Source organism: Drosophila serrata, unplaced genomic scaffold, assembly GCF_035046125.1.
Source record: "Drosophila serrata isolate PLE 108 unplaced genomic scaffold, ASM3504612v1 contig_272, whole genome shotgun sequence".
NCBI classification, from domain to species: domain Eukaryota; kingdom Metazoa; phylum Arthropoda; class Insecta; order Diptera; family Drosophilidae; genus Drosophila; species Drosophila serrata.
In genome coordinates, this window is record NW_028257170.1 from 7,033,835 (window position 1) to 7,043,811 (window position 9,977).

The 9,977-nt window shown below is 47.5% G+C and overlaps 4 protein-coding genes across 6 annotated transcripts; 2 read left to right on the plus strand and 2 right to left on the minus strand.

Annotated features, from left to right (window-relative positions):
• The first annotated feature begins 69 nt into the window (after positions 1-69).
• Positions 70-4,205, plus strand: LOC110190687 (TOM1-like protein 2). 3 transcript variants are annotated; one of them, XM_020961297.2, is made up of 6 exons: positions 70-329; positions 1,668-2,119; positions 2,182-2,873; positions 2,938-3,094; positions 3,328-3,378; positions 3,552-4,205. In XM_020961297.2, exons 1-6 carry the CDS (start codon positions 263-265, stop codon positions 3,753-3,755), a joined length of 1,623 nt encoding a protein of 540 aa, XP_020816956.2. In that variant the 5' UTR covers positions 70-262; the 3' UTR covers positions 3,756-4,205. The 3 variants fall into 3 exon arrangements, with proteins under 3 accessions (XP_020816956.2, XP_020816957.2, XP_086689419.1); XM_020961298.2 differs by having other exon boundaries at positions 83-329; positions 2,938-3,085; XM_086833293.1 differs by lacking the exon at positions 3,328-3,378 and having other exon boundaries at positions 110-329.
• On the minus strand, positions 1,226-5,038 carry LOC110190691 (uncharacterized). The gene is made up of 2 exons (XM_020961303.2): positions 4,202-5,038; positions 1,226-1,289 (listed from the first exon to the last, which is right to left on the minus strand). Exon 1 carries the CDS (start codon positions 4,928-4,930, stop codon positions 4,220-4,222), a length of 711 nt encoding a protein of 236 aa, XP_020816962.2. The 5' UTR covers positions 4,931-5,038; the 3' UTR covers positions 1,226-1,289; positions 4,202-4,219.
• Positions 5,039-5,284: 246 nt separating this feature from the next.
• ghi (ghiberti) lies at positions 5,285-6,165 on the plus strand. Its single transcript, XM_020961304.2, has 3 exons — positions 5,285-5,442; positions 5,525-5,570; positions 5,692-6,165. Exons 1-3 carry the CDS (start codon positions 5,389-5,391, stop codon positions 5,835-5,837), a joined length of 246 nt encoding a protein of 81 aa, XP_020816963.1. The 5' UTR covers positions 5,285-5,388; the 3' UTR covers positions 5,838-6,165.
• Positions 6,166-6,247: 82 nt separating this feature from the next.
• Positions 6,248-9,917, minus strand: phol (pleiohomeotic like). The gene is made up of 2 exons (XM_020961296.2): positions 9,341-9,917; positions 6,248-9,273 (listed from the first exon to the last, which is right to left on the minus strand). Exon 2 carries the CDS (start codon positions 9,127-9,129, stop codon positions 7,033-7,035), a length of 2,097 nt encoding a protein of 698 aa, XP_020816955.2. The 5' UTR covers positions 9,130-9,273; positions 9,341-9,917; the 3' UTR covers positions 6,248-7,032.
• Positions 9,918-9,977: the final 60 nt, after the last annotated feature.

A 9,977-nucleotide genomic window follows, 5' to 3' on the forward strand; every position in this document is an offset into this window, starting at 1 on the left:
ATAAGAATTATAAAAGTAAACAAAAATATATTTAGGGAAATTGAAACAAGTGTCATAAAATATTATTACGCATTCCAACACTGCTTGCTGGTATATTCCTGGAACGGCTGGTTTCTTTTATAAGGTCGGGATCGGTCACACTGGCCAGCATAAACATACAAAAAAGTGCTCCAGGTGACGAAGGTAAATAAAGGAAAAATTAATCGCAAACGAACAGAGGAAACGGACACCAAAACACCACACACAGAGAAACCGCTTCACAATGGCTTCATTCTTCAACGTTGGCGCCCTGGGCAATGTTTTCTCCACGGCCGTTGGCCAGCGCATAGGTGAGTCTGTAGAATGTAGTGTAGAGTAGTATAACCCCTCCGATACCCCCGCCCCCGCTCCCACCGGATGTGGGGGTGTGTGTATATGATTAAATTGTACCATTTTCTATGCACACAACGCATATGCGTGTTTTTTCGGCTAAGTTCCATTAAGTTTTCCGATTGGGAGAACCCCTTGAGCCGAGCTGGGCCACTGGAAAATTGAATTTTCACCACTTTCTTCTTGTGTGTTTTCGTCACCTACTGGCGGCTCGTACGCACACCAACACACTCTCAGTGCACTTATCATCAACCCGATTGGATTTCGAATGGCGAACTCTGATAAGATTAACCCCTATGCTGGCAGGTGTGACAACAGCCCACTCAACCCTACAAGATATTGCCTATTGCTCACCTCAACCACAGATACACACGCACACACTCAAGCATTTCGGGGTATTGTTATTGATGCGCTCTTGTTGTGTGTTTGATTGCTTATTGCCACCCTGCCCCCCCCTGCTCCAACGCTCGCATCGCCTGGAAGTAATGGCAATTAGTCATCATCGTTGCCTTAGGTTACATAAAAAAAATGTGTTAATTTATTTCATGTTACCCTTTGCGTCGCATTTTCGCAGTCATTTCCATTTGCCGCCGCTACACACGCACACCGGCGCATTCACCTGCATTGGTGTTGGTGCGCCTTACTAATTTGTTGCTTCATATTTTTGTCCGCTCATATTTTTTTGTTGTTCGCTTTGGGCGACCGTTATTTGATATCCCAGAGATGCATTTTCCTATTCGCTTGTATTTGCTTTTATTGTTTTGTTTTTCGTTTTCAGTATACACTGTTGTTTGCTTGTCTCCTTTTGTACATATGTGCGTTTTAATTAAAGCAAGTCATTGCACTTAGTTGGGCTACAAAATTAAATATGTACAAAGGTATGTAAGGGGGGCAGCGGTAAAGGTTAATAACTCGGCCACCTGCTCGAAAAAATTCGCATTTTCAGTTTGTAATCAAAATACAAACAAAACAAACAACATTTACTAATTAACGTCAGTTTTTACAACAAGCTAACAAGGTGTTGATTGAAGCGATGATCGATCTAAATAATAAACAATTAAATAATTTGAATTTCAAAGATTAAATAAGAATAATATTAAAATATAACTAAGTAATGCTTTCAAGAAGTTTATTTAAGTAAACTGATCTATAAAATACTCTAAATCTTGAAAATCATTTCTAAATATTGAAAGATGTTTAATCATTCAAATCCAAAACATAGTATTTACTTAGATTGTTCCTGTATTTATCCTGCACCTTAACTTATCACCTTTTCATTTTCTTTCCCCCATATTTAGAGGCCGCCACCGATGCCAATCTGGCCTCGGAGAACTGGGCCGCCAACATGGAGATCTGCGACATGATCAACGAATCCTCGGACACCGCCCGTGATGCCATGCGTGCCATTAGGAAGCGTTTGACGCAGAACGCTGGCAAGAACAACCAGGTGGTGATGTACACGCTGACCGTCCTGGAGACATGCGTGAAGAACTGTGGTAAAGCGTTCCACGTTTTGGTGGCCTCAAAGGACTTCATCAACGAGCTGGTCAAGCTAATTGGACCCAAGAACGATCCGCCAGCTGCCATGCAGGAGAAGGTTTTGAGCCTCATCCAGATCTGGGCCGATGCGTTTAAGAACCAGCCGGACCTCAATGGGGTCACGCAAATGTACATGGAACTGAAAAACAAGGGCATAGAGTTTCCGGCCAATGATCTGGATGCCATGGCCCCCATCTATACGCCACAGAGAGTGAGTTAGTTCCCTTAAATGTTATGTCCTTGTTGTAATATCTTACTTACTATTCCATTTAGAGCGTTCCCGAAGTGCATTCACAGCTGGTGGCCGCCCAGCAGCAGCACACAATCTCGCCCCAACACATGGCCGCCGCCGCTGCAGCGGCTGCTGCTGCTGCTGCTCCACCGAACGCTGGACCCTTGCATTTGACTCCTGATCAAGCTGCCAAGCTGCGCTCAGAGCTGGAGATCGTTAGCAACAATATGTCCATTCTGAGTGAAATGTTGAGCGTGCTCAAGCCCGGCCAGGAGTCACCCGATGACTATGCCCTGCTCAATGAGCTGACCTCCACCTGCAAGGAGATGCAGTCTCGCATCGTGGATCTGATCGGACGCGTTCAGGACGACGAGCTGACTGCCGAGTTCCTGCGCATCAATGACGAGCTGAACAATCTCTTTTTGCGCCACCAGCGTTACGAGAAGAATCGCTCACAGGGTCTGGGAACCACTGTCACCTCGCCATCGCAAGTGCTGGGCGCTGCAATGGGTGTGGTCCCACCGCCTGCGACCACAACGACTGCCGTGAGCAATACGCCGCAAAGTGACCAGCTGCTAATTGATTTGATCGAGAGCAGCGAGGAGGCGCAACAGCTCCCACAGGGAATGGGCCAGCTCAGTCTGGGCGGAGGAGCAGCCGCAGCGGCACCACAGAGAGGAGGTGCTGCCGATGAGTTCGATATGCTGGCACAGTCGCGAACGGATGGCAACCAGTGCGTACATTAACCAAGCCCTAAACCAAATCAAAACCTTCTCAACTTAAATATTTTCATTCAGTAAATCTGATATGCTGCGGGATATACCCTCCGTGGACGCTGCCGCAGGTAGTGTTCCGGCCTCCGCCGCCGCTGCCATCGCCTCGCCTTACAAACAGCACCAACAGTCACAGCAGCAGGCACATCGCGCAACCGGCGATCCGCCGGTGGTAAGTAAAGTGAGTAGCTAGCCGCCAGACAGCCGGTCTAACTAATGGCGTTCGAATCTGTTTCGTTCCGTTCCCTTACTGTTTGACCTTGTTTTCGGCCATTGATTTAACCATTTTGAATTTAAATTGAATATCGTTTTGGCTTTTCTTTTATTTTTGTTCTATGCAAATTGCGTTTTGGGTTTCGTTCGTTTCGTTTTTGGCTTTGGTTCGATTTGGTTTCTTCTGTGGCGCCCACACAGTCGACGAAAGAGAATGAGATTGACGAGATGGAGGCGTGGTTGGGCAACTCAGTAAGTAGCCATGCGAGTAGCACACTCCCTTTGCTTTTTTTAAAGCGCATCTAACCATTGCACACTCAAAGTCAGCTTTAGTTAATCGATTTACATACTCTTCCTTTGCTTTTGATAACTACTATTGGATATTAATGTATGGCAACTGACTGAAGCTTTTTTCCGCCACACAGCACAACATCGATGGCATTGAGGAGCTCACCAGCTCGGAGTTTGACAAATTCCTTGAGGAGCGTGCTGCCGCTGCTGAAAATCTTCCAACTATCCATGCATCGAACTCCGCCAGTAGTGCCGCGACAGGTGCAGGGGGAGCTAGCGAAAGCTTACGAAAAACACCAAAGAAACCGGCCGCCGAGGAGGACCTGCTTGCCCTCTGAGTGATCTCCACCAACTATAGCTCCTCCGGCAATATCAGCTCCAATTGTTTACTCTTTCAAAATGTTACACACACCCCAAAAATACTTATGCATAACGACGTCTATATGATAGCGGCTACATATTAACCCTTTTTTTTAATGTAAAACGCTTTTAATTTTTACATAACTGCAACGATAACTATTGATTCTATCTATATATTCCAAAACGAAACAAAACAAAAAAGCGATCTTTTGTTGGTCTAATTGTAAGCCACATCTCGACACATATTAATGGTAATTTTTAATGTATTTACGTTACATACGTCTATTTGTTGTTTATTTATACATATATACATATACATACATTATAAATCTAATTTATTTTACAAAATCAAACGATCGAAGAGAGAAAACTAAAACTAAAAAAAATATATAAAACAAAATGGAAATACATTTGAAGCACATACCGAAGAGGGAATGTTTTACTACGAGTCTTCGTCTTCCACGTTCATAGCCTGTGTGGCCGCTCCATACGCTTCATCTTCCTCCTCATCAGTGGAGATCTTGGGGCTCTTGGGGGACTTTTTTGAGCGCTCCTCCTCTAGCTGGTTCTCCAAATCTCTGATGTGCGCCTTCTTGCTGTTTATTAGCACAAGGAACTTCTTGAGGAGTTCCGCTTCCTTCAGCTTGGAATCCTTTACATACTGCTCATACTCAGCCAGCGATGTGGTTTCCTGGATCTGGGATTCAGCGGTTACTGGAGCAGGAGCAGGTGGCTTTTGCTGGCCCGCTTTGATGGCTGCATCCAGCAACTGGTAGCAGTTTGACACCGTTCGCAAGGTAATCTCAAAGTATAACGTTTCGTAGCCCATGCACTTGTACATCTTAAAGACAGGTTGCTCGGGTTTATCCAGACACAGTTCGTAGTCGAATCCCTGCTGTCCCATGTGTGTGGTCATCGCCCCCTTGCACTCTTCGAAGAAGGTTTCAAAGGGCTGGTCCAGTTCACTGCTTGCACTCCGCAGCTCCTCGTATTTGAGGCTGCCGCGGTAGCTCCTATTGTCCACTGTGGAAAGGAAGTCGAACTCCGCCTCGTTTTCCAGCCAGTGGCTTCGAACGTATATGAAGGGCTTGACGTCTAACTGGCTGTGCGAAAGATGGGTGCGTTGGATAAGCTTAACCACATGGGTGGACATATTTGTATATTAATTATTTTATATTTAAGTAAATAAAGTTTCACAACAATTTGTAAATAAATATAGCGGCTGATTGTTGTCAGTGTTGCTAAATAGCCGTTATATTAATATACTGCAGGTAACCCTATTTCTTATTCTTTTACCCAACACTGCTCACTTTTAAAAATATTTAAACCAGCACTTTTCTTATGCCATAATTTTTACTAAATTATAAATTACTTCGCTTTTAATTATTCATATTTGTTGTAATTGCAATCTATAGTTTTTTACTTAAACTTATATAAATATTTTATTGGACAGGTAGCCCTGCTACACAATAGTATTACCAAGCTCTGGTCACACTAAGTCAACATTAAGTTAGCACAAACCTAAGTGGGATTAATTACAAATTAAACGCGCTCCGCCCCGGCCCCTATTTGTTTCCCTATTTTACTGTTTTAAGCAGTTCGTTAGCAGCAATGCTCGACAACCTCGTGGAAATCGCCAGCTACTGGTGGTTCCGATACCTCATGGTACGTAATAAAATCTATAAAAACCAGCGTATGGCCTAGAAGCTCAGCTCGTAGAGTTAATTAATAAATTAAACTTCCTCAGGTCACCGAGCTGTACATGGTGGAGAAGTGGGAGCGCGTAACAATACGTAAGTGCTGTTCCCTTGATCCAAAGGCAACACCTGGGCTTTTCCTGGATTCGTCATACCATTTTGCGCGAATTTTCACGCTTATCTCGATTATTATTATTATTGCTCTCGTCTTTCGCAGACGTCATTTTCATGGTGCTGTTTTGCGTGTTCTGGTACTTCAACTACTCCGTCCTGCTCTCCCTGGCCGGTCTGATCTCCCCCAGTGCGACCATGGTGGACATTATGCCCGAGATGTCTGTGGCTTCGGGTCTCAAGGTCACCTAAGCGCTGTGGTCGCCAGTATCCAAAAAAAATATCCGAGCACTGGCACGCCGCCTCTCGGCAAAGCTTTATCTAATCCACATCCGCACGCGTTTACACAAGCAATCAATGAATGGTCTGGGAGGTGGAGGTGGCACCTGGTACTGGCAACGAACAACACATGTTCAAAGACGATCGATCTAATCGTCGAATGATCCGAATCTGAAGTGGACAACAGCCGGGAACTGTCCATCACTAGCTAGCGACGCCCTGCCGCACTGTTTAACGTAGTTATCTCTAGCCGTAGTTACAAGTTAATGTCCGTAAATAAATCTAACTCTTACACAAGTCACGCAAATAGGGCCAAAATAAGTCACTTGAGAGGGAGTCCCCAATACAGAACAAGCCGAGATTTCCATTAGAAAGGCAAATAGTTGCATTGTTTTTCCTTGTTTTATTTTCGTTTAATTTTGAAGAGGTATTCCCTTGTTTAATTCCGACATAACTGAAGTGCTTCCTTCCATTTGTGAATTGTTTGCTCATGTTTCTTCTATGGTAAATCCGTACTTAAACTCTTTACTTCAATGCTCTCTAAGTGTTACAATTCATTACAAAAATATATATATAGATAGCCTATGGTGTGTGTTACTGAATATTGTTAGAATCTAGTTTCTTATTTGTTGTTTGTTGCTTTCTCGTAGAAAAGAGCGTGCGCGCGTTTTGTTATTCGAGCGAAGACCGCACACGGTTCAGATTGGATTGTGGTTATTGGTTATTATTGTTTTTATGGGGCAGTCTGGCTGGGTTCTTCGGGTACGCTGATCGATTCGGGATTAAAATGGGGGGGGGGTGAGGTTTACTTAAGCCTACACTACATACTAAGGTGTTTATCCTTTCGTTGACCACTATCCATCCACGAAGGATACATATATTATGATGGCTATAATCTAGGTTCCGTTGCACTGCAAGCCGATTTGTTAGAGAAGAGGAGCTTAGTACTAGTTACTTAAGAGGGTGGCGGCGACAGGCGGCGGATGTCTTCACCAGGTGAGAAATGCGCGCGCGCTGCAGATCATCCGCTCGATAGGTTTACAGATAGAGATTAAAACTGGCTACAACTAACTGTACAATTTCTCGCAATCAGCTTTGAAACTCGCTGCATCTCAGTGTCCTCTCAGGCCAGGACCAGGGCCAGCAAGACATTGATGCGCACTGCTAGTTAGGATGTGGGTGACGCCTCGTCCAGAAGCATCACCCCGTTCTGATCGACGTATACCAGGCGAGGATCCTCTCCAAATTCTAGGCGACCATACCTGGCCACCAGGGGTGCCTTATTGTTGCTGTTGTTATTGTTGTTGTTGCTGACCTGTGGCGTCCTCGGCCACTTCCGTTTCGGCTTCGTGTGCGTCAGCATGTGCGACTTAAGGTTCGTCGACTGGGCAAAGCATTTGGAGCAGCCGTCAATGGGACAGTGGTAGGGCCGATCACCGGTGTGTATCCGAACGTGGGTGCGCAGATTGAAGTCCAGGGAGAACCGCTTGCCACAGCCCTCGAAAGTGCACTCGAAGGGCTTCTCGCCAGTGTGCACCAGCTGGTGGCGCTTCAGCTTCGAGCTCTCCACGAAGCTTTTGCCGCACACGTTGCACACATGGCCGCGAGGGCCGTGCGTATGCATGTGCTTGCGCATGGCCGAATGGTTGCGGAACTCTTTGTTGCATCCCCGATGCGAGCAACGGAACTTGGGCTCCTCATCCTCCTCGCCGGCGGCACCGGCTGCTCCCGCAGTTGTCTGGTTTGCTGTCCCCGTTACTCCTTGTGCTGCTGGTGTTTTGGTCACATTAGTAGGTCTCGGCCGGGTTAGAATGCTGGCCGCTACAAGGGGAGGCGGTGGCGTTGGCGTAGGCACCGGCAACGCTGTACTGAGTTGCCTCTTGGTCACCTTTGACTGACTGCCGGCGCTTTTCAGTCGGACATTGGTGCTGCTGTTCTGGAGCACCAATTTTGGTAGAGATGCCTGGGGAGTCGCCACACATCCATTGATTTTGGTCACGCCGGAAGCAGACAGGTGGCCCGAAGCCGCTGCTGGACCTGACGGTGTCTGCATTAACTCCACGTTGTTCGGCATATTCTCGATGAGCTCAATGTTGCCGTACACCTCGTCCAGATCGTTGTCCGCATAAATGAACTGCTCGCTTAGAGGCTGGCTGTCCTCCTCGCCCTTGACATCGTCCATAAATGCATTGACCACCTCTTCAACGTCTGTTACCGAAGAGGTGCTAAAGGGATCAGGCAGGATGACGTACTCGTTACCAATCCCGTCGCTCAGCACATCGTGGTTGATCATATGTTCATCGATGATCAGCTTTGGCATGCCGGGGGAACCGTTTTCGTCGTTCCGCGCGACGTTGGATGCAGATGCAGAGGTTGTTCGTGTACCCACAGTGGAACCGGGGGGCTCATCCAGTTCCTCCTCCTCGTCTTCGTCTTCAGAGTTTAAAGAGGACCACAATGTGACATTAAACTCGTCCTGGGTAATCCGTATGGGAACTTTTGTTTGCTTCCATCGCTTAGTGGCCGAATTGACGCCCATTTGCCGCGATTCCACGCGACTGGTGCCGAACAGCTTAAAGTCCTGTAGCTGGTTATTAGAGCTATTCGAATCCTCGCCGGCCTTCATGTAGAACTCGTTCTCCAGCTGTTCCTCCTTGATGTTCGTTGCCTCGATGGTGGTTAGCATCTCGGATGCGATCTCAAACGCATTCGTCATCGCTGGCACGGCATCAGTATCGGGCTCCTCATCCTCTATATCGCCTTCGCCGTCACAGGAGGAGGACATCTGCATGCCGTCCTCCTCAATAAATTCTTCGTCGTCGCTTGTCTGCTGCATAATGATGGGCGGTGGCAGTGCATCCGCCGTGGCCACCGAGGTGAGCCTGTCCAGCCGATCCACCGGGTAGTACTCGTAGACATCACCAGCGATAAAGAACTCACCGGTGTCTACCACAATGTTCGCCTCGTCGTCATAATCATCGATTATCTCCTCGATCAAGAAGCTCTCGTTCTCCGCACCCATGTGATCGGATCCCTCTAAGACACTAGTGTACGGGTCCTGCTCCGTCCCAATGGTGGGCGCCGTTGGTGGCGGCAGCACATGCGTGAAATAAGCGGAGGCAGAGCCCAAATGCAATGGCTCGGCGGCTGCAGCCAGCGAGAGGTTCTTAACAACCGGGGCGCGTAGCTGGTGCTGATGCTGATGGTGCTGGTGGTGTTGCAGCTGCGGCTGGAAGCTGCCGACGCCGTGGTGATGACTTGTCATCGCGGTTATGGATTCTGGCTGTTGCTGCTCTGCGCGTTCCCTTCTATCCGCCTGTCTGTGTGTGTTTTTTCCTTGTGCGTATGTGTGCGGCGCGCTGCTTGGTGTATGCGCGTGTCTGTGTGAGTGTACGAGTGGTAGCCACCGCTGGGAATAGCGAAATAGTATCGAAATTAGTACCTGGCTGCGTCCGGGCTGTCCGGCGGAGACTCACCCGCGCAACTGCGTGCTCGCTTTTGGCCTTTCCTGTCCTGTCCCACCTTCGCTAACAACTCACAGCTTGCTTGCCTCTTCTCCTCCGCCTATCGCTTATTGTGCTGCTTTGTGGCGGCAGACGGCGACTGGCTGATGCGCTCCGTTCGCTCCGCCCCGCCACGCTGCTGGCCCGGCACCTGATTGATGCACTTTACGGTGGACGCCACTCTGGTGACCACCGGCAGTGTAAATATTTTGAATTTTGCCGGTAAATATGGCGGAATTGTATTTTCCAAAATGGCTCAGTACTTTCTCTTGCGTATTTGTGTACTTGTGTATGTTAATGTTGGTGTGTGACGACGGCGCCAGATGCAACCCTGTGCGCGCTTTGTGTATATGTTCGGCGGGCGCGAATTGTTTGAGTGGCTCTAAGCCGCTGTTAACCCTCGGTAAAAGGTCCAGTTGCCTCACAAATTAGCTTTATTAAAAATATTGCTAAACCAGTTGTACTGCAATTGCGTAAATGACACTGTTTTCTGCTTTTAATTAGCGGCGTTCTGACTATCGATAAGCGATAGACTTGTTGTTCTGCCGCCAGGGTTGCCTTGACAGCCTGCTTATACGCGTACACACATACATATGTCCATATGTATGTA